Consider the following 22614-nt stretch of genomic DNA (forward strand, 5'->3'; position numbering starts at 1 on the left):
AAAATTTATATATTTTATTATGATTATTAATATAATAAAAATAAATACATAATTTAATATAATTATGATTAAGAGATATTCTTACTAAAAGAGAAATCTATCATAATTAAATCCCAATCAAAAACATATAATGACATGGTCAATTTTTCCTTCTATGTTATAACAGAAATCATAAAAAAGCAACTCGTAAGATAAAAAACATATTATACTATATCAGATCAGAACAGAAATAATAAAATTATATTTAATTTTCCTTTTTTTTTTAAAAAACAAAAAGATATGAGAATGAGAAATGAACAAAAATAATGAATAACTCAATAAATAAGAAGAAAGAAAATAGAAAAAAAAATGTCTTAATAAAATTTATTAATATTAAGTTTATTAATATTAAGTTTATATTATCTTTTTTTATTATCTTTAATTTTATATTTTATTATTTATTAATATTAAATAACGTATAAAAATTTAAAAATTCACCTAATTTAATACTCATAAATTCCTCATTACCATAAATAATTTTGAAAGTTTGGGGAGCAATGAAAATAAATTCCCCAGCCCTCAAATAGAGGGAACTCTGCTATAAATTTATTGGAGAGTACTTTTTTTTCTCAAAAATTTAATTCTATAACATTTTACCTGTATCTCCTACTAGGCGTAATTCTTGTAGAATTTTGAAAAATATGAAAATCAATACTAAGATCTTTATTTCATTTTGAACTAGTTAATTATGGTCTTAAATTCGAGTAAAAGAGCATCAAGATTCAAAACTATTTTTTATTTTTTCCATAAATTAAATTAAAAAAAAAAAAAACTACCATCTTTTTACTGTACATTTTAAGTTATGTTTTTCTTTCTCTTTTCGTGTTGTATGAAGATACAAGTTAAAGCTGAAGCCTAAATCCAAAAGTATAAAAAATAACTATGATGACCTTTGATGAACATCTATCACCGCACTTTAGCTGTGGGTAGCCTCTAAGGTAAAATTAGCATCAACTATATAGTCGTTGTGCTAATTTAAATGTATATATGAATAAACTGTTTGTATTTGATTTCTAATTTTATGGGCTTCATGGTATCGTAAACATTACAGAAGAGTGTCCTGTTCCCATTGGCATTACATATCTTTGCATATGTTGTTGTTGTTGTTGATTTATGCTATGTCGGGATTCAGCTGATTCCCATGGTCTTTCAACTACAAAATTGTCCTCTCCATCTGGTCCTTGCCCTACATATTGATGCATCACCAACACCGAAGCCGTTGTTTCAAAATCTGAAGAGGCTAGTAAATCCCCAATGGCTCCTAACTCAGGACACTCACTCCAATCCGTAAGGCCATCGGTTAGTGGTGACATTGTCCCTTGTCCTCTCCCAACTATAAACAAGTCATTCACGTTATTGATTGATCTTATTGCTGCAACTGTTTCCTCTCCATTGTTCACAACCTTGTCTATGTAAATGACTGAATCATCATGTGCAATCATTTTCTTGAACTCACTTATATACTCATTATCCAGTTGGTTTTCCCCCCCATTTTTTATAGTGGTGAAACTTCGATCAATCTTTGCCCATAAGCGATCTGTTTCTGAACTCTGATATGAATACTCAGTTGGAATGAAGTGCATGACAGTAAGGTGAACCCTTGGATGTCTTGACATTCTCCATCCATAAGCTAATGCCTCTCTGTCATCTGGTCCTCCAAAATATAGCACAGCCACTTTATGACATGCTTGATTTCCAATCAAGCGGTTGGATCCATTAAATCCCCTATCCACAAGTATACCAACTGAGCATGGTGAGTTTTGTAGTAGATTGTGGTTCACCATTCTTAATGCTGGGATTGTATCTTCCATTTCTCCATCTACTGTTTGTTGCTTATGGAAAGGAATGATGATGATGGACACCCTTTTCTCCTCAGCCAAATTGCATATGTCTTCATGCATGGTGGAGTAAGAGGAAATGGCTGTCAAGGGTTGGACTTGAGCATAATTGACCTGTTCCTCAAAGTTCTGAAATGCCGTGATGATGTGGTCGGTTTGTGCTTGTGTTTTGTTGAGGGCTGGACCTCCTGATTGTCTATTGGCATGGACAATTAGCATTGCAGAAGCTCTACGAGTGAGTTCCACCAAGTGGAGCACATAAGCACACATTGGAGACCTTTTATTGGGATAAGTTGCTTCAAGGAGATTAACTAGAGTGGGAACATTTCGAGGGGTGTGAATACCCACAAGAACTCTTAACTCTCCATCAAGTCTTGAACTTTGTATTGTTCTCCTTCTATAAGGTGCAAGCATTTTTCTTGGCCTATAAATTACTTTTACAATTGGTGAAATGAATGCTGTCATTATCAGTATTACAATGATCATGACTGAAAATATTTTATCATCCAAGATCTGCAGATGCAAAGTTAACTAGTCAGCATCATGTGTTGATCCTTTAAGTAAGTAATAGCTAGATTAACAAAGAAATTGAATGGTGTACCTTTTGTTCCCTCCCAACATTGAGCACAATAATTTCAATAATGCCTTTTGTGTTCATAAGTAAACCAAGAACAACTCCATCACGATTTGGTATCTGAAAAATGTTTGAAACAAGGAGAGTCCCAGCAATCTTGCCGAGATAAGTCAGAGAAATCGCTGAGAGAATAAAAGCCCAAGTATTAGCTCCACTTATTAAGCTGATATCTGTCTTAAGCCCACTGGTGGCATAAAAGAGAGGAAGCAAAAGTCCTGAAACAAAGTCTTCAAGCTTTTCTATTATTGCAGCTCCAAGTGGCCCATTTGGAATAACTAGGCCATACACAAAAGCTCCAAAAACACAATGTGTTCCAAGGACATCCGTGATGAAGGCCGACATCAATACACCAGTGAGCACAATGCATAATTGAAAATCACTGAAGGGTTTTCCCTCTGGAGTTTTCTCTATCAACCACGACATTGTTGGTCTAACAATAAGAAAGGAGAAAGAAAGAAAAACAATGTTTGATAGCAGAACCCACAATGATACCCAAGCGCTAATTATTTCCTCTGATAAAGCAATAGTTAGAGCCAACAACATCCATGCACACACATCATTGATGAGAGAAGTTGATAGAGCAAGCTTCCCTAAGTCTGTGTTGATAAGTTTGAGCTCAACGAGCATTCGAGCAAGCACCGGGAATGCAGTGACAGATAGAACAATACCAAGATAGAGGATATAACTGGCTTGATTTATGGTTTCGTTTGTGTTAGCTATTAAAGAGGATAAACAAATAGCAACCATAAAGGGAATCACCATACCAGCAAGGGAAATTAACACTGTCTTCTTTCCAGCACGTTTGATGATCGAAACGTCCATCTCTAACCCAATTAAGAACACAAAGTATATCAGACCAATGTTTGCCATTGTCTCCACCAGCATTACACTTTTCATAGGGAACACAATATTAGCAAAATTTTTATTTCTTCCAAGCACTGATGGACCCAGAAGCAATCCACCCTGTAAATATATTTTCAAATCATTCCATCTAGTTATAAAATATTGAAAGAACAAAAAAACATCAAAGGCTCTGAATTTAAACACACCTGCTATATATACTAATACATTATAAATTATTCCAAAAATTGGAAGAGTTAATAAATAATGATGATTGTGTCTTTTTTTCTATGTTGTGTGTGATTGGAAAAGGAAAATAAAAGGTGAAAGAAAGGTGAAGTTACCAAGATTTCAGCAATTACACGAGGTTGGTGAAAGGGCTTGAGGATTAAAACAAAGAAGCGTGTTGCAGATACAACTAACGTTAATTGCAAGGTAAATAGAGGAAGAGAGAAATCTAAAAGATTATTGTTCTTCCACAATCCATTTGTTGTTACCATGAATGGTGTATAACAAATTATGGATTTATCAGGCATAGTAGATGGTGTCATGGTTGTGTTGTCCATTATGAACAAATGAACAACACAACCACTAAACACTTTGTTATGGTCAAGACTTAAATTAATTTTCTAATCTTCTTCTACAAAAGATAGCTACAATAGAAATTTGGTTGTGTTTTTCTAAAAGATGATGAACACAATCAAAACGGAGAAAGGTTGGTATTGGTGCTTTCTCTTTATCCAAAAACACCAATGGAAGAGATGTTCGAAAATGATACTTTAATCTATTTTTGAAAAATCCATATGTCTCATCATAACTCCCATATAAAATGAGGTCATTGTGTATGCCACTTGGACAAACATCATAAATTGTAATCACTTCTACTATGTAAACATGCATGTTTTATTAAATAAATAAATATTTTTCTGTCATTAGTAAACTTTTCATCACAAATACTCATTTATTATCTATTATAATATAAAAAGATTCTAAAAAATTCACTTTATTACTTAAATTTAGTTTGTTGATAAGTATATCAAAAATTAGTATTTTAATCATTTCACATTATTAATTTGCTTTTTATTTCTATTTATTTTGTCACATGTGTTTAAAAGTTGTTTTACTTTTTTTTATCTATTTGTTCTCTCTTTTAAACTAATTTGTCCTAAATATGAAAATATATTTCTATATTGTTTTATAATTTTAAATTACTTGCTCATTTTAATACTTATTAAAGAATATCTTGTATTTAAAATATTAGCAATGATGTATCATTGAATGAATTCATTGTATGTGATTGTTTGATTATTTTAAACTTATTTTAATTTAAATCATAAGTAATTTCTTTTTAAATATACTACCTTACCTCATTTGTTATTGTATTTCTTGTTACGAAAACAAGGGATAATGGAAGTGAGAAACCAATACAAATAAAAAAACTTAACCGTGATCAAGTCCTAAAGTAGATATGAATAGTTGTTTATGTATAGTTTATATTATATTGCATAATATTCCTTCTTTTTAAATAAATTTTATATTTTGAAAGCATTATATATATATATATATATATATATATATATATATATATATATATTTATATTGAAGAATAATGTAATACTTATATTAGCAGATGATTTTTATCAATTTGGGATGTTAGAATCCGTACATCCAAAGTAATTTGTCTATCCAGAGTGATGGTGACAACCTTTTATTACAGAATTGACATTTCTATTGGATTTATGTTTTATGTTTGATTTTTTGAAATTTTGGGAAGATTTGACGCATAGACAGTACTAAGTTAGATGTTTGTGTCACAAAAGTCACATGTAATGTGGTAAATGTTGGTAAAGACAAAGAATTGAATGGCCAAAACGTTACAGATAATCCCCAAGCCAGACCACGGTCAAGTCAAGCGAGACGTTTCTGACACCCTTCCCTTCTTCATCATCATCATCATGTGAACAACTCTGCATTCATGTCGACTCACTCTTCTTCCATCATGAGTTATGGGAACTGTTTAATATTCTGCAACATGAGAAATATGGCAACATTTTAACTTCATCTTTAAAAAAAGAATGGTCATAGTCACCCATTCTAACAACAATGGTAAGAGTATCAAAACGGGTAGTCAAAGTTATTATTATTGAGGATGTCATAGTAAAAGAAGATTCCTTTTTGTTCTTCTTGTGATTCAGATAGGGAACCGGTCAAAGGGAATAAGATAAAGATTTTTAATTCTTATCATTCAACACATTTTTCTTTCTTTTCCATCATTGTTTCACGCAAAAGGGTTTCACTTGTTTCAAAAGATTATGTGATACATGTACAACAATTATACCACATCATCCTATCTTTTTCTCTGTTACACCATTTGATATATTTCAAATTTGATGTTAACAAGCTCAATTTGTTCTGAAATGACACAAAAGAGGCACTCAGGTTTACATTGCAAGGGTGTGACAATGAACCCAAATAGGACAGCTTGGTTTTCCAGTTGCACATGCTCTCATTACCAGATCAACCAGAGGACCACTTACACTTGATGCAAATGACCGAGATATAACTGCATTGTACAGGCATCCCATTATAAAAGTAAGGCTAATTAAAGGGTTTTAATTAATTAAAATTCACTAAACAGAATGGAGGAATCTTCTGTAGTGAAATTGTATGACACAAAACATGACACCCTCAGCCACAGAAACAAAAGGGAATTGCAAGAATAAGCAATTGCACCGTATAGTTTTGCCTAGAATGTGTAAGCATGAACGGTGTATAATTTAAAATATATGAACATTATTATGAGTTGGACGAGGTGATTTAAGCATTTTGTGTGTGGGGATGAAAGTAACGGTACCACTCCTAATGTTAATCAAAACGCTGTCACTTCCATCTCAGATCAAGCGCACATGCTGCATAATTATGTTCTCTTTCCTATATTTTTAAACCTGTAGAACTTTTATCTTTGGGAGGTGGTAGAAAATGTAGTATTCCTAATATTCAGTCCAAAAACTTGTTAAATTCTTGAGGTACTCCTCTCGCATCTCTGGTGTTTTTCCTGATTTCTATGATGAGGAAGAGCGAGGAGCAAAGAGTTCATATTCCTATTATGTATTTGTAAACACTACTACTTCCAATAAAGAACGCCAACACAATCACTTTATCAACACAGAAACCGAAGCTTCTCTTTCTTTTCCATCAATTCAGTTACCATCTTGAGACTTTTTGTCTCTTTGTCTTTCTTATGCCTTGAATTCCTCAATAGCAATGAACAGAATATAGAACGCAGACTAGGATATCACTAAAGGGAAGATGGAGTTTGATCTTGAAGATCCACTAGTCAGCTTGGAAGAAGAGCAACCCTTTACTGTATCAGAACTCTTTGCCTCCGAATCAGATCACATGCCCTCACCAAACTACTTAAGTCTAACACATTTTCACGTTTTCTGTTTTGAGGCCATATCTCTTATTCTTCAGGTGAAGTTATGTTTATGTAATAGGTTCATTTCCCCCTCCTTCGTGTCACATTTGCTACATTTTGTTATGTTTCTTCAGGTTCAGCTTTCTTACAAATTAGACCCTTTTGTAGCTTACCTTGCTATAAATTACATGCACCGTTTCATGTCAAGCCAGGAAATTCCGGTAAGCAGATATCTAATGATGCCTATGTTAAGTTTATGTTCACTTCATAGTTAAAAAAAGCAAAGAAACCTTGGAATAGTTGTACCTTAATACATTTCCATAATTTCCATTGTTATCCTGATGCCATTAGTCCTGAGTTTGCAGAAGGGGAATCCGTGGTATCTTAGGCTTGTTGTCGTATCGTGTCTCTCTCTTGCTTCAAAGATGAAAAACACAACTTTGCCATTTTTGGAAATGCAGGTAAATCTTCAAGTTCACGTAATTTGAATCATTTTAATAGAAAAACAATCTCCAACCATGGCATAGTAACTTGAAAATGTGGTGTTTATAATCAATGATACAGAAAGAAGGTTGTAACTTTAAGGTTCAAAGTATTCACAAAATGGAGCCTCTGATTCTCGGGGCACTGAAATGGCGTATGAGATCAATTACACCTTTTTCTTTCCTGCGCTTCTTCATCTCTTTAGCTGAAATTGAAGACCAATCACTGAAGCAAGCACTCAAAGAGAGAGCTTCTACTATAATCTTCAATGCTCAAAATGGTAAGTGGCTTTTTTCCATTCATACGGATAACTTGATTTTATCTTCAACTCCAACAATCACAAACTCTGAATTGCATCTCTCTTATGTCTGCAGACATTAAGCTTTTAGAGTATAAGCCTTCAACTATTGCAGCAACTGCCCTCATCATTGCATCGCATGAACTACTCCCTCATCAATATTGTATTCTGAGAGCTTCAATTATATCCAGTGAGTACCTAGATGAGGTAAAGTTTACATTGAATCACTACCCTTAAAAGCAAATATTTTGATTCTTTGCTGCTATAGCGTCTACATATTGATGGTGGTTGTTTTAGGAGACATTGTCCAAGTGCTTTGATTTGATGCAAGAGATGATAAGAACGGTAGCAAAAGAGTTAGAGACAGAAAGATGGTTTTTAAGAACAGAAACTCCAGGGAGTGTGCTTGAAAGAAACAACAAACGACAAAGAATTTAATGGTCTATATGTTGCAGAACAAATTCCTGTCTTCCTCCAAACTCAGGAAGGAGGGAGCCAAGGGAGAACAATCATGTTTGGTCCATATGTCGTTCACCATAAAGGAATTATTGTAATCTATTGCATAAAATGAAATTCAGAAATTACGTTGATATATCCCATTAACAGCCACTAAAGAAAATAGTCAAAATTTCAATCCCAAGGTAATTAAATCGTGGCCTCAATCTCACACAAGAAAGTTCTAAAAACTGGTTTGTTTCACTGTTTTAGGCTTGGCTGTGGCTGTAAATGAATAGACTGAGGTCACCTGATATGTTCCCTATGTTGCATTTCAAACATAGGGAAGCCAAATCATTGTTCGATTCCTAGATGGATGGTTGTGTCCTTTGCTTTTAGGAAAGAGATCATTGTCATGCATATCTCTTGCCTTTTCTAACGTTAAGGATGTCTTCTCTGGTCAAAAGTACCATGACACATATCATTATTCCAACACCTTTTTATTTAACCAATTTCCAACTTATTAAACAACACTCTTCAGCTTTCTAAGACCAAGGACAACTCAACACTTTAAAGAGAAACTCCTCGCAATTCATTTCTTAACTCAAGTTTGAAAAAATTTCTCAGTAAAATTTGTTTGCAGTATAACTAAATAATAAAATATATATTTTTTTACTTTCACAACATCTGAGCAGTGTCTATCCGATAAATTTAAAGAATGGAGCTTCTTTTTCTAGGGACTCTGGAATGACAGGATCATGTGATCAGTAGTTGCATCCTTGTTTTCTTTCTTGCGTTTCTTCATCAGAAAAAAGATTCTTAAGCAAACACTTCCTGCTAGAAATTTGTTTTGTGACCTGAAATGCTTTTTAAAACAAAGCATGTGCTTCCCATATAGATGCAAAGTTCGTCTTCCCAATGTAAAAGTTTTCATATTTAAGATATTCTATTAATGAAAATAAGACCTCCCGCACCTCATAAATTCTAAAATTCTAACTTTAACCTTCAAAATTATATTCTAATTTCGAACATATTTACAAACATATATATTTCGAAATTGAGTAATTTGGAAGAATTTTCAAATCTGAAAGTAAATTTGAAAATTATTCTAAAAATTATAGCCCAACTTAGACACCACCAGCCCAATCAGAAAATGAAAGACATACATATACATATTCAATATGGAACAAATCTTCCAAAGCCTTCAATTGGTGAAGAATCAAAGGCGAACTGCAAAGTGAAGGATGAAGACTAAGAGAGGCTAGAGATGAACAATGCAGAAGGAAAGGTGTATGTAAATATTTCTTATTTTATTTATAAAAAAAAAATTGTATAGATTTTAAAGTCTATTAAAATGGTGTAGGATGACTATAATAAGAGAAAAAAAAATTAAAAGGGTGTAGATTGACTTTAATAAGAAAGAGAAAAAATTAGAAACGTGCAGAATGACTTTATGAAGAAATGAAAAATATTAAAATAATATTAATTAAGGTTAAAATGGTAATTTTTGGAAGTACAAGATGAAAACTTGGAAGTGTAGGATGAAACACCCTTAAATAAATTAAAAAGCCTATTTCTAAATAATGTTGAATAGAAGACAAGAGGATGACTAAAGATATTTTCAAAAGTAAAAGACCAATTAAGGTTTTTGCATATAATGATTATTAAGAACATTAATATGTGCTATTCATTAATATACTAAAATAATATTATTTATTCAACAAATAAATTGCTTTTATTACCTATGTAAACAATTTTCAATGAAATGCATTCTAGGAAAATTACATTTTAATGATCATTAAATAAATTATGAAATTACTTTTTAATTTTAAAAATTGTTGACATCCAAGGCATACAATGATAAATTAATTGTATATAATCTTCACCATCCATTATTTTACTGCATTATATCCAGTGATATTAACATGTACCAAATGGATTGACATTCTAAACTTGTAATGAAACATGAAAAAATGTTTTAATTTATCTTAATTAAAATTAATTTAGTTCGGAAAAAATGTTTTAATTTATTTTTTGTGTGGGATTGCAAGATGGTAAAAATGAATGAAACTTCACTATATAATACAGATTTTTGGTGACATATTTCCAATACTAATCAAACTATACTACAATGGGGTTTGGTAAAAATAATACCCCTTCCAAAGATGACATTCACAATTACAGTGACGTTTTGAAAACTAAGACGTCCCCTTCCAATGATTTTAAAAACAACATAGTTATCTATTCCAACACCAGTTTGTGTCCACCTACGAGAACTCCGAATGAATTCAGATGAAGAACCAATTTTTCAAGAACCATCTGTGCTCTTTTTCGTGCGATTTTCATCAGTAGGCTCGATGGACACAGCAGAAGGAGGACGTAACTCGAACAGAGGTTTACTTTCATTTCTAAAGCCACCTATGCATACTGTGTCACCACGACCATGCCATGTGCCATTTTGAACATTGTTCATCTCAAGTGTTCTTGATTCCTGCAATACATATACCAGATATTCAACACAATGGATAAACTCCAATCACAAAAAAGGATAGGATTTTCAAATGACCTGGCATAATGTGCAACAAGGACAGACAAGATGGTAAGCGCAGTCGTCCAACGAACTATCACTACCCTGAAAACATCATCGTTTAGTGTGATTACATACATACATACAAAATCCACCCTTGAATTTTAGAGGGTTAAGATGAAGATGAACTGAAATTCTTTACAACCAAATGAAGGGTGGATACATGGTTAATGTAGTCTGTAGAAGAGCCATGTTCAAACAAGACAAAACTTATAATTCAGGGAGAAGAAAACACGCAAATAACTAACTCCATCAAAACATGACTATGAATAATTAAGTGCTCATAAACAATTACAGTATAGGAAGAAAAAGTCACCTTGATGTTGAACTTCTTCCGCATACGAGTTCGGTAGAATCCTAAGTATACTCCAACAGCAATGGTGAATGCAACCGCTAGGTATACGAAGTAATGAGTCCTCCAGATAGTATAAGCAATGAAACTAACGAGGGCACCAAGAACAAGGACAATATAAACTATAGCCTGCGATCCAAAACACGGAAATTCATACTTGAGAGACCTACATTGCAAAAAGTAAAAGAAAAAATCACAAAGAAATTGCCAATTCTAAAAGTGTTTCCCATTAGTTCTAGTTAAAACTAGGCCAATCTAACCAACATATGCACTTTTAATTTCAAAGAAATTTAATTATACCTGGAGATAGCAAGAACCAAAACCAGCTAGCTTCATATTCTTCCCAAATCGGTAGCAAGGACAACTGCAAAACGAAAAGTTCTACCATTCACAAACATGACATATCACAAAAAGACCTTGTAAAATCACCACAAACCACCGCACATTATCGGTTTCTGCATGTCATTTTGCATTTTAGTCTTTCATTGCCCAGAAGCATGAACATAAATACATTGTAAAGAAGAAGGCATAAACATGTAATTAAACAATCAAATTAAGATGATTTTAGCTTAATCCGTCAAAACGCAACCAAATACATCAGGAACTCAGAAACAATAAATATCAATGTCCCAACTCCCTCACCCCCAACATTGAGAAAAAAAAAAAAAAAATTCAGAGTCCTTCTTGAGTTCTATCGTTTAAACCGTGAAACCATAAACCTATGAACGAAACGAAAATCCATAGCCCATAAATGCACACTAAACAGGAAACCCGCTTTCCAGTTGCGCAATTCTCATTCATTAAGTAGGTACCTAAAGATTAACGACGAAATAGAATATCTTACAGGTCAAAAATTACAATCTTATAAGGACTTCTCAACCAGGAAATGAAGAATTAATAATTACAATAACCTAATAATTCCCCTTAGTTCTTTCCAAAATCAGCGTAGCCTCAGATAAAACTAACGCTGTCCTCTTCAAAACGTTGTTCCAAACACACAATTTGTTCCATTGAGAAAAGCACAAAAGAACATGAAAACCACAATATTAGTGCTTTTTTTTCAAATAAAAAGCAAGTAACATTAAACCTTACCACGCAGATTCAAGAGCGATGCGGCGATCGTCAAAGCAATCGAGGAGTTCACCCTCCCACATCCTCAAAACCCCACCTTGCTGCTCGTCATCCCTACCCCCAAGCTTCCCCCAACTTCCATGCGAACTTCGCAACGCCACCGAGGAACAGAGCATGTCAAAATCCACAACCGCCTTACTCTCCAAAAGACTCTCCTTTTCATCATCCCCATTTTCTTCCCGTCCCTCCCCTGCCCTCTGTTGCTTTTCCAAATCCCCCATTGCCCCCGAAAACAAAAAGTGTAGCCCTTTCTCTTCTCTTTCCTTAAAGATCTTTGCTTTTCAATCAAACCCTCTCTTTCCAAGACACCCTTTGCGATTTCGCTTTAAGGAGTTTCAGAAAAGAGAAGGAAGAATATTTTTTTTTTCAGATAAAAAATAAAGACAGTGAGAATTGGGAATTCACGAACAATATATGTTGGTTGTGTCGTGGTGGCTTGAGTAGGTCATGCAATGAAAGCAAGTGGAACAATGTTTTTCCGGGGATAATAAATATAAAAAAATAACAATACTAAACAATATGATCCTCGGTTGGCGGGTAATAATGGCGTGTTGGACCTACAACCCTAAAAGTGAGTCAATTTGGATGGCAGTGCAGCTACCACATTGTCACGCGAATATAGGTAGGATTTATTTTTCCATAAATTACTCCTTTTAGTTTAAAGTCTACTAATTTTGATTTTCTTTCTTCTCAATTTGGGTAATTTTTCTAATAATAAACATCATTCTTTTCTTCTTATTCATAAAATCGGATAGATAATAAACAAATCTTTAAGGATGTCAAAGGCCAGGCAAAAATTACTGCATCCTGATTCTCTTCTCTTTTGTTAAAGGAAAGAGGGTCAAACGTTGAAATTAGAGAAAAAGGACAAAGTTTTTTGCAAATGGGATTATGTTAATATTAAAAAAAAAAACTAATTGGTTGGATAGGAAACGGATTTCACTATCATAGTAACAAGTTGCATCTTCTATAATGTGGCTTTTCATAAGCGTTCCCAAAGTAATCATAGAGATATTTGGAATAAAAATTAAATAAGGGACATTTCTTTAAAAAGTTCAAATATTGTTATATTATAATGTAACTATCGTTATAATACATGTTGATTGAAGTAATAGCACTTTATCAAATGTTTCGTCTTTTATGAAAAGTTTTTTTTTTCTATTTTAAGTGTTCTCTCATAAGTCCTAATAGTTCACTTTTTTCTATAGAATGCATAATTTAGAAAGTGTGTTTCTTAGTCAAATATCCACAAAATTATATTTTCAATTAAGAAAAAAAAATGCTGTCGTTTTGATGAGGTTATTACAGTTTTATTTAAAATGTTTATTTATATTATTTTGAAAGTTTGGACAGTGTGGACAAAATTTAAATAATGTAAAAGAATATGATACCAACTTCTCATATTATTCGATTGATCTGTCTTTATATATGAAGAGATTGTTACTTATAAACTTTAAAAATAAAGAAAGGGTACTATTACTTTTGCTTGTTTAGAAATATCTTAAGCTTCCATGATATTTTTCTATTTTAAAAATAAATAAAAAGGTACAAGTTTGTTAGGTTGAGGTAAAACTTAAAGGTTGGAAACTGTCTTCCATGTCGTATGATGTCATCTTTATATAAAGAAATAAAAAAAAAATGGCGAATATAAGTGGGGCAAGAAAAGTGATGAATTGTAGATGAGGATAAACAACATGGCGTTGCCAACCCAAGCCAAGCCAACTTCATCTTTATTCTGTGCCTTGGAAAAATTGTGTTTTCCAAAAAGGTAGAACGTGTAAAAGAAATTATTTAAGTAAAAAAATATTTTTTGATTTTCTTCGTCAAAATTAATGATGTAGAAAACAATTAGTGTATATTCTAATACTTGTATACATTTTATTTGGTGTAAAAGCTTTTTTGTGTATGTAGTTTCAGGCTATAATAATGTTTGAATTTAAGATGTTAGGCTAATGATGGTTGGGTTTAAGAGCGTAAAACAATTTATTGCGTGTTCCCTCAACCACCCCACGTGCATCTACTTATTCCACAGAAACACCTCATCTTCTACTATCTATCATATCCAGGAAGGAAATAATAATATGGCCAAGACTACAGTGGTGACAGCTAAGAATGAATCCATTTTTACAAGGTAGATAACCTCTCGCCCATCAAGACGATTTTTCACGTTATCAAGGTTTTTCTCGGTTGAACAAAAACTAAAATACAGTAAACAAAGTAGAAAACCATAGATAACACAGATTCCGATTACCATGATAACGACGTAACAACATCATTAAGAGAAGTTAAAACATAATTTTCTTCCCCTTAATACAGAATCATACACCTAACGACCCAAATCAATAAATAAGGCGTCAAGTTTTCATTGCAGGTCTAACCAGCCCCAATCCAGTACCACTTCCCAAATGCTTGAAGTCTGTGGCTTGAAGATGATCCCCATGACCGGCAAAACCTGTTCCTCCCTTCTCCAAACTCACCAAATTTCTCTCTTTACAAGCCTTGTTGCAAACAAGACAGACTTTATCAACGGCCATAAATCTATCAGCACACTTCTTGCAAAAGATATGCCCACATGAACTGAGGGCCACAAGCGACATTGTGTTGGTGAGAGTAACTTTGCAGCTTGGGCAAATGTAGGTCTTGTCAAGTGCCTTGGATTTTTTCTGCTCACTCGTATCCTCGGTAAACTGGACAGGGAAAAGTGTCTTCAACTTCAATTTCTCCTTGCCTTCCGGACAGATAGTACTGGTAGAAGGTGCCTCTACTTTAACAGAAGCTTCGGGCGTAGCAGAAGGCAGCCAAAATGCCTTCATTGTCCGAAGGGCTTCTTCCTCATAGGAAGTGACCTTCACACTGTTTGCCCCATGGAAACCATTCTTATCACGGCTATAATTTCTGTCACTGTATTGTGGTACAGCACCATGATTCTGTTGATCAAATGCATCAAGCTCTTTGGCCTTTTGCAACATTAACTTCTCTTCTTCCTCCTCTTTTTCTTGCTTCTGCTGAGCAGCATGGGCTGTAAGCTTCCTGTTTTATTATATATATCAATATCGCAATCACATTGTTAAGTTTCACAGCATAACAGCCATTGGATCCACACCGAGGGAAATATAGTAAACAAAGACAATATAGATTTAAAACTTCTGAGAAATCACAGAGAACAGCAAATCCTTCTTGATAGGAATGGTAAAATCATTTCCTTTATTGTAAATGAAGTTAAAAACGTTAAGCAATGGTTGATAGAATAAATATTATAAATGGTAGCCCCATGCAATATGTAAAGCAGAGATGGGATCTAGTAGGTAGAAGTGAAGCATTATAAATATTGATGACAAAGGAAAGTTAAATTAAACAAGGCAATGGAAAAAGATTACTGATAAGGGCTAATGATGGTCAACAGGAACCATATCACAAGAAAAAAAAAAGTTAATGTAATAAAAGTACTGAACTTCAGTGGCACACAGAAATGGTTAATTATGATTAGAATTTATCAAATAGTTGATAACCAACGGTAAATAATATTGTAATGACTTATGACAGAAAGTGATACTTTTCATCTCAAGGTTATCAAACTCGTGAGAGTCGAGTAAACTCGACTCGTAAACTCGACTCGTAAACTCGACTCGTAAACTCGACTCGTAAACTCGTAAGAATTTACTTCAAATAAAAAATACAGTATAAATAGTATTTTAATTAAAATAAGTCTACAAAATTATATAACTTTAAATAAGTAAAATTTATAGATATATTGTTCATAAAAATAAATATTGTAAAACATAAATATTTGGATTAATGTCATTAATTTTGATGCATTTCATTAAATATATAATAAAAAAAGACCAAACGACCTTGTTTTTCTTAATTTTTTCCTCTTTCAAGCTCGTAGAATCACTCCAAACTCATAATTCTACATGATTCTACCGATTTCACAATTAATTCTACCGAGTTTATGTAGAAAAGAGTTTACTTCCGAGTTAACTCGGAAGCTATGTCTGAAAACATAAACTCGTAAGAGTTTAAGAGTTAACTCGAGATTTTGATAACCATGTTTCATCTTATTAGTTAATTTCCTTAACTACTGAGGAATCCCCTCAGTCTTCATTTCATAAGCAAAAATAAGTAGGAAAAAAAACATCTAAAATAGTAGATTTCATTATTCCTTTTTTCAGTAAAAGAAAAAAAATGCTATAGAAAAAGAGGGGAAGGGGGGAGAGTAAATGGGATGTCAGCCAATCCTTTAGTTTTCTTTCAGAAGAACACAATGAAATCCATACTAAGAGTGAGGAAGTTAAAGAATCAAATCCTATGGAACAACTAATGCTATTAAACAAAAAGATAACGATTTCCATTAACCTAAATTGAAAAATTTTGTTCGAACAAGGATGTCCAAGAAATAGCTCTTCAAACTTTTGATGTGTCAGTCTTATCAGTTCTTATTCTTCATATTTAGTCACCAGATAGCATACACACACGAATATATCCATTTTATATAGCATACTTATAAAATGTGACATTTAACTAGCTATTGTGTCCATCAGGAAACCAGATTCTATAACCTAATTACAAAGCCATAAAGAATATTCTTATCATCCGAGTTTTTCTCAAGCTACCTCCCAATTAAGTCTTAACTCGCATATCTCAAAGAGGACATAACAAGCTAAAATCTTCAATCTGCAGATTGCATAAAAGACTGTCGAGACAGAGACAAGAAACAAACCAATAAGCACGGGCAGGACATCACCTTTACAAGCCTGCTGTACCATTACTCAGTCGCAGCATATATAATTCAACCCAAATTCACAAAAAAGAAAAAAAAAATCATACAACCCTCAAAAGGGATGCCTTAAACAACACAGCTCAACTATCCGAATACTAAAACATTAAAAAAAAATAGTGAAGCGTATTGATCATATCAAAGAACAAAAACTATCCTTGAAGAAAGCTCCACCCATGAATTCTAGCAAAAAAACGAATATTCTTAGTTCACAAAATGCCAATACGATCGCACGGCTTCGATAAAACAAACAATTCGGTAGGCAGTAAATATAAAAGTATATCTCAAAAATTTCATACGAACCCATCCCTCCCACCCTTAACAAGGATAACTACAGAACGACCAATACAATTCGATTAATAATCACGTATCCCCAATTTCTACGCCATTCGTCGGCTAGAATTTGAACGACACATATAGTTGGAGTTCAATTATAGACTCTACAATTTCAGGCACAGAATAAAAAAGGGCAAAGAATGAATACCTTTGAATGTCTTTCTTCTGAGACAAGAGACACTGGAGAATGCACTCTTTGCAAAAGAGATGGCCCTTGTGGCAGCTCATGGGATCGATCAGGGATTTGAGACAGAGGCAACACGCGTCGAAGGGCTTGATGGAGTCTTTCCCCAACCTCTCTTTCTGAGTCCCATATCCTAGTTTTCGCTTCTCGTCGTACGTGAAGAACGCGAGATCGTTGTTGTTCTTCGAGTGTCTCTGAGGCATCTTTTCCCCAAATCACAATTCTAAACTTATCAGATCACAAAACGATCGATTGATAGGGTTTCAGATCTTCAACTTAGACTTTGAAGGGAACCTCAAGAAGCAACCAGAATTGAACTGGACCTGTTAATGGGCTCAGCCTCTCAGTTTTAAGGCCTTTTCAAATTTGTTAACATTTTCCTAATTTTATCTTCTTTTTCTAAAACCAATATCTCTGCCAAGAAATTTATCTTAAATAAGATGAGATATCATATAATAATTATAATTAAGATAAATTATAATTTTAATGATTTTATTTTATAGATAAGATCCAGGCTATATTCTTTTGTATTTTCAAAATTTAGTTTCATCTTTAACCTCTAAAATATATCATGTTAATAATTTATTTTAAATTAACTACCATTCTTATCTTAAGATAACTATTTAAAATCATGTTAATATTTTAAGCTAAAGTATTAAATTATAATATAGAAATAAAATAAAAATAAAATATTTTAGTTTATAAACTATTGTAATAAAACAATGTTTTAAAAATTAAATTAGTGACCGGACCGATGAAATATGGATCTATTTGATCCTGAATATTATCTATTAAAATGTATAATCTTGTTTATATCGTGAGAGTGTATTTAATTAAGAATTGAAAAAGACTTTAAAACATTCTTTAATAAAAAAAGTGGCATTGTATTCGAGATTTTTAGATATTCGAAATATTTGGACGATATTAAGTAAAGACTATATTTTTTTTTTTAAATAATGACCAATATAACAAGATTCAAATAATATTTTTTGATATACAATGAAGAAAGAAGCATTCAAAATCATATACTTTTTTTAGTAAAGTAGTTAATGATTGGACTTTTATTAATTTTGTACGTCTATAATATTTGTATGCCTTTTCACCTGTATCCAGACTTCTCTTAACATTTGTTTTTCTAATTTTATTTTTTAGATAATTTTTTTAAAATTAAAATAATCATTTTATTGATTTAATTATTTTTTTTATTTGACTGTTTTTTAAAATTTAACTGTTATTCAATTATAAAACTACCTGAAAATTTAATAAAAAAAATTTATTAAAATTATAAATTTTACTTATATTTAATTTTATAATAATAATAAAATTATTATTATTTTTTATTATCATAAAAAAATAACACATACGTATATAAATAATATCCGTATCCAAATTTGTAAAAACTTTCCAGCTTCCATTTAGACTTCAGTCAAACTTGACAGTATAATTCTCTTTTCTAATATCAAATGTTTTTAATTTTAAACACATAAACGTCTACCTTTTTAGTTAAAAACATAAACCTAGCATTTTAAAATTTATCGTTGGCTAAAAAGATTAGCATTCATATTTTAATCATCCATATCAGCATGGAGATTAGTTTGAAATGAACCACGATTTTTCTATCTCTACAAGTGTCGACAGTATTAATATATGAATTAGTATAAAAAAAGAACAAGATTATTTAATAATCTTTTAACAAGTAAGCATTGCAATAAAGATTAGTACGTTAGAAACATGTAAGAAGTAATCACTTTAACTTGTTTTATTATTTAGTTGTTTTCATGATTCTCTATTGAATTAATAAAAGAATCTTAAATCCAAGAACATGATCGTGAGAAAGTTAATGCATCGTTACGTTATAGCTTTTAGACATGCCGAGATATATAGATTGTATAAGAGGACAATAAATTAAACTCAATTATTTGTAATTTGTATTTTTTACATCTTTTAATTCAAATTGTAATTTTATATACATATATTTTTTTTTGCCCATGCTATATGTTAGTTGTTTCAGGTAGGGATTGAGAATTTTTACTCAAAGCATCTTAAGTTGCCGTGAGTTACTTGGGAGAAAGGTGAGTTAAAATGGGTGTTAAAAAGTTAAAGGTAATGAAGAAAAATGCTATCAGAGCCTATTCTCTTCCAATACGGTGTGGTTCGAAGACGAACCAAGCAGAAGCTGGTGGACATGTGACACCTGGAGCACTGACGAGGGCGGGGAGTGACCGCCGGTTCAAGAGGCATGGACAAGGAGTAGTTCCTGACAGGCTTCTAGTGGAAAGGACACATGAACGAATCGAAGATACACCGGAATGAGAGGGATCTATGTATGAGACTATACGGTTGAAAGATAGCTTAAAGGAATTAATTTGGCTACTCATATCAACAAATGCATTTGCTTTTTGGTAGCCTAACCCATAAAAATTTCATTTTCATGGTTAAATGTGTTTAGCCTTGAATAATTTTTAGGGATGGGTGACCTTCTGAGAGAAGTTTTCTTAAAAAATGTGAGAATTTTGTTCACTGTCAATCAATCACTATTATTTTCATTAACTATCCATTAATAGATGTTATTACTCATTAATATCTAGATGAATCATTTTTTCACTAAATAATAAGCTCACTAGTCCTTGACTAACCGAATGGTCTACAATACACTATTTATTTTAAATTTAACTAAATGAATTTACTTTTGCTATATAGTGCAAATCATTAAACAGTATCCCTCTATCACCTTCTTTAAACTAGATTTTAAGATGAAGTTGATTGAGAAAAGACGGTTGACAATTGTGGGATACCCAAAGGAGAGTGGTGGCTATAGTTTGAAGCTAAAGGATATATATCCATGATACAGAATATTTGGCACTCGTGGTTCATACATACACATCGCACAATCAGAGACAAATCATACAAACCAACGGCTTTGGAGGGGAAAGAATCCAAGGAATAAGCACATATTTCATAAACCAAAAAGTATCTCTCATCTTTGGTGCTAAATTTTGCCAAAACAAAAGCTTCCACTTACAGCCACACAGGGGTTTCTCTTCTTGCAACGCAACCATTTTCATATATAATTCCTAACCCATCACGTTCCCTTTTTTTATTCCTTCAAATATTGTTTAAAAACTTAGTCTTTAATTTAGTTTAACATTCTTTTGGATTCTACTCCCCATGATCAATTTCGCACTTAAATTCTAATTTATCTATGCATGGAAGGCACGTGAAGATGTTGGACTTCATTGGTCCCACTTCCTTAGTCTCAGGTTCAAAAACTTAATAATATTCCTTTTTCACGCTCAATCACATTAGACATAAATTTTTTTTTTTTTTCGTTTTCTTAACTTTCTATTTTAATCCAAGACATGGCCATTTTCTGTACTGCATATTCTCAGGTTCAGATACAATATAGGCAATTATCCCAGATCAGACAAATCTTTGGCCAGGGAAAATGACTGGTTAGAATAAATTTTCCTCACATTTCGTGTTGGGTGTAGAGCCTTGTTATCACATCAAACAGTTGTTGAGTGCATGAAATGTAACTAAACTACTGTAGTTAATTAGTACCACAGTAACAAATTCTAATAATTAATGCAAGTGGGTAATCTCTGATTAGATCATCTGTGATCGCGACCCTTCACTATTTTCAAAACAAGAAAATCGAAATCAAATGTTAATGTCTGTTCTCGTTCAGAAAACTGAAACATATTGTGACAGATCCTCAAATCAAGCATCAAGCAGAGAAAGATTACAACAAAAACTCGTGGCACCTGAATGAATGGATGTAATAGGCACCGGAATCCGTATTCAACTATGTTTCATACTCTGATACATGCTAACATATCAAACATATACTTGCAGCGTTTACTACAAAGAGAGGGATGCATGATATTATTATAGCACACAAACTACCAACTGACTCTGTTTGTTACTCGTGAAAATCTTTGATTTCCGAACAGAGGTAACCAGGCAAAGTTTATCGGGATTATAATAAAGGGGGGGAAAAATAATGAACAGGAAACACTTAGATACAATTTTTTAAGATGTTGTTAGTAATGTTATTTCCTCAAAATTAGAGTTTTATCTTATTAATTGATATTATAAAAGTTACATTGAATTTTATATAGAAACTCTAATTCTGATCCAAAAAGAGCATAAACAACACTTAACAACTGTAACTAAGTTTTGTACATGAAGATGTCGGAAGCATAAATCCGAAGCATTAATCCGAGATCCCCTCTTCAACGTTAGAGGACCTGGTAGAACTAGTTGCAGCACTATTTGAAGAAGTGGAAGCTGGGGGTGGTGGTGTAGATGTCCATGGAACCACTTGATTTTCTTCATCATCTTCTTCCGCTCCACCCTCATCGTTCTCTACATGGTCATCCATCTCATCATCATCATCGTCATCATCATTATGGTCATCATCATCTTCATCGTGATTCAGTCGGCTGCGGCTCTCGCTGTTGTTGTTAACACAAGTGTTGCAAACGGAGACGGTGGGTACAAACTTGGGTCCAGTTCCGTGCCAAGCCGTGAGCGACTGACAAATATGGCAGAGAAGAATCCTGGGATGTTTGGTGACGAGGAAGTTTGCACTGTGAACCTTGGCATCGCATTCCCAACAGAGGCTGGCTTGATCCGATTCACACGACAACTTTGCCGGACTGTTACAGAGATCACACTTCCTCATCTCAGCCTTATACTAAATTGTGTTCTCTCTCTGCTGTTATTGCCAAACCAAAGACCAGATATATCATATATTGATTTGTGAACAAAAATAAACTATGGTGTTCGGGCAAGCTGTTGATGTAACAATCCTCTCTTGTTTTTCCTTCCACAGATTTTGCTTTCTCGCTCAACGGTGGAAAAAATTGCAGAGAGAGAAAAGAAAAATAAACAAAAGCGGTGTGGTGTGAACGCTGATATTAGTGATTTAAAAATAAAAAAAGTGTTAGACCCTGAATGATCGGAAATTAAAGAATCTTGCATGATGGCAACTAGGTTTATGTCTCTGTACAAAGTCAAATTAGTCCTCCTTGTGTCATTCAATCTTCAAGAATATTGCCACTGGCAAATTCCATACTTCGAAGACTGATGATTTACTGGTTGAATTAACATTTAGAGACCTTAATTATAACTGAAGACTAATATAATCACGTTCTAGTTTTAGGAGTTAATTTAATTATTTACTCGAGAAAAAGAAAAGGTAAAACTATAGTTGATTATGACTGGGAGTCGAACAAAGTTAGTCAGCCAGTTAGTTTC

At 32.9% G+C, this 22614-nt stretch overlaps 5 protein-coding genes across 7 annotated transcripts; 1 reads left to right on the plus strand and 4 right to left on the minus strand.

Moving 5' to 3' along the window:
* Positions 1-1022: 1022 nt before the first annotated feature.
* LOC106774969 (cation/H(+) antiporter 15-like) lies at positions 1023-3917 on the minus strand. Its single transcript, XM_014661991.2, has 3 exons — positions 3696-3917; positions 2479-3474; positions 1023-2390 (listed from the first exon to the last, which is right to left on the minus strand). The coding sequence occupies exons 1-3, from the start codon at positions 3915-3917 to the stop codon at positions 1068-1070; spliced, it is 2541 nt and encodes an 846-aa protein (XP_014517477.1). The 3' UTR covers positions 1023-1067.
* Positions 3918-6253: 2336 nt separating this feature from the next.
* LOC106775614 (putative cyclin-D6-1) lies at positions 6254-8509 on the plus strand. Of its 3 annotated transcripts, none has more exons than XM_022787277.1 (6): positions 6254-6825; positions 6910-6990; positions 7135-7230; positions 7334-7532; positions 7627-7757; positions 7848-8509. In XM_022787277.1, the coding sequence occupies exons 1-6, from the start codon at positions 6661-6663 to the stop codon at positions 7986-7988; spliced, it is 813 nt and encodes a 270-aa protein (XP_022642998.1). In that variant the 5' UTR covers positions 6254-6660; the 3' UTR covers positions 7989-8509. The 3 variants fall into 3 exon arrangements, with proteins under 3 accessions (XP_022642998.1, XP_022642997.1, XP_014518247.1); XM_014662761.2 differs by having other exon boundaries at positions 6255-6825; positions 6904-6990; XM_022787276.1 differs by having other exon boundaries at positions 6254-6990.
* A 1528-nt stretch (positions 8510-10037) lies between these two features.
* LOC106775226 lies at positions 10038-12555 on the minus strand. Its single transcript, XM_014662316.2, has 5 exons — positions 12017-12555; positions 11225-11288; positions 10889-11053; positions 10552-10617; positions 10038-10476 (listed from the first exon to the last, which is right to left on the minus strand). The coding sequence occupies exons 1-5, from the start codon at positions 12274-12276 to the stop codon at positions 10294-10296; spliced, it is 738 nt and encodes a 245-aa protein (XP_014517802.1). The 5' UTR covers positions 12277-12555; the 3' UTR covers positions 10038-10293.
* A 1600-nt stretch (positions 12556-14155) lies between these two features.
* LOC106776263 (nitric oxide synthase-interacting protein) lies at positions 14156-17681 on the minus strand. The gene is made up of 2 exons (XM_014663660.2): positions 17317-17681; positions 14156-15085 (listed from the first exon to the last, which is right to left on the minus strand). The coding sequence occupies exons 1-2, from the start codon at positions 17553-17555 to the stop codon at positions 14410-14412; spliced, it is 915 nt and encodes a 304-aa protein (XP_014519146.1). The 5' UTR covers positions 17556-17681; the 3' UTR covers positions 14156-14409.
* Positions 17682-21429: 3748 nt separating this feature from the next.
* On the minus strand, positions 21430-22345 carry LOC106775552 (zinc finger protein CONSTANS-LIKE 4). Its single transcript, XM_014662698.2, has one exon. The coding sequence runs from the start codon at positions 22037-22039 to the stop codon at positions 21569-21571; it is 471 nt and encodes a 156-aa protein (XP_014518184.1). The 5' UTR covers positions 22040-22345; the 3' UTR covers positions 21430-21568.
* Positions 22346-22614: the final 269 nt, after the last annotated feature.

Source organism: Vigna radiata, chromosome 10, assembly GCF_000741045.1.
Source record: "Vigna radiata var. radiata cultivar VC1973A chromosome 10, Vradiata_ver6, whole genome shotgun sequence".
Lineage (NCBI taxonomy): Eukaryota > Viridiplantae > Streptophyta > Magnoliopsida > Fabales > Fabaceae > Vigna > Vigna radiata.

Excerpts from the sequence above, each read along its gene's own strand:
- LOC106774969 (XM_014661991.2), bottom strand. The coding sequence starts at position 3,917 with ATGGACAACACAACCATGACACCATCTACTATGCCTGATAAATCCATA. Across the intron at positions 3,475-3,695 it reads GTGTAATTGCTGAAATCTTG|GGTGGATTGCTTCTGGGTCC; the intron begins GTAACTTCACCT and ends ATATATTTACAG. Across the intron at positions 2,391-2,478 it reads ATGTTGGGAGGGAACAAAAG|ATCTTGGATGATAAAATATT; the intron begins GTACACCATTCA and ends TTGCATCTGCAG.
- LOC106775614 (XM_022787276.1), top strand. The coding sequence starts at position 6,661 with ATGGAGTTTGATCTTGAAGATCCACTAGTCAGCTTGGAAGAAGAGCAA. Across the intron at positions 6,991-7,134 it reads TGTCAAGCCAGGAAATTCCG|AAGGGGAATCCGTGGTATCT; the intron begins GTAAGCAGATAT and ends CTGAGTTTGCAG. Across the intron at positions 7,758-7,847 it reads CCAGTGAGTACCTAGATGAG|GAGACATTGTCCAAGTGCTT; the intron begins GTAAAGTTTACA and ends TGGTTGTTTTAG.
- LOC106775226 (XM_014662316.2), bottom strand. The coding sequence starts at position 12,276 with ATGGGGGATTTGGAAAAGCAACAGAGGGCAGGGGAGGGACGGGAAGAA. Across the intron at positions 11,289-12,016 it reads ATCGCTCTTGAATCTGCGTG|TTGTCCTTGCTACCGATTTG; the intron begins GTAAGGTTTAAT and ends TTCGTTTTGCAG. Across the intron at positions 10,477-10,551 it reads CTTGTTGCACATTATGCCAG|GAATCAAGAACACTTGAGAT; the intron begins GTCATTTGAAAA and ends TATGTATTGCAG.
- LOC106776263 (XM_014663660.2), bottom strand. The coding sequence starts at position 17,555 with ATGCCTCAGAGACACTCGAAGAACAACAACGATCTCGCGTTCTTCACG. Across the intron at positions 15,086-17,316 it reads CAGAAGAAAGACATTCAAAG|GAAGCTTACAGCCCATGCTG; the intron begins GTATTCATTCTT and ends ATAATAAAACAG.
- LOC106775552 (XM_014662698.2), bottom strand. The coding sequence starts at position 22,039 with ATGAGGAAGTGTGATCTCTGTAACAGTCCGGCAAAGTTGTCGTGTGAA.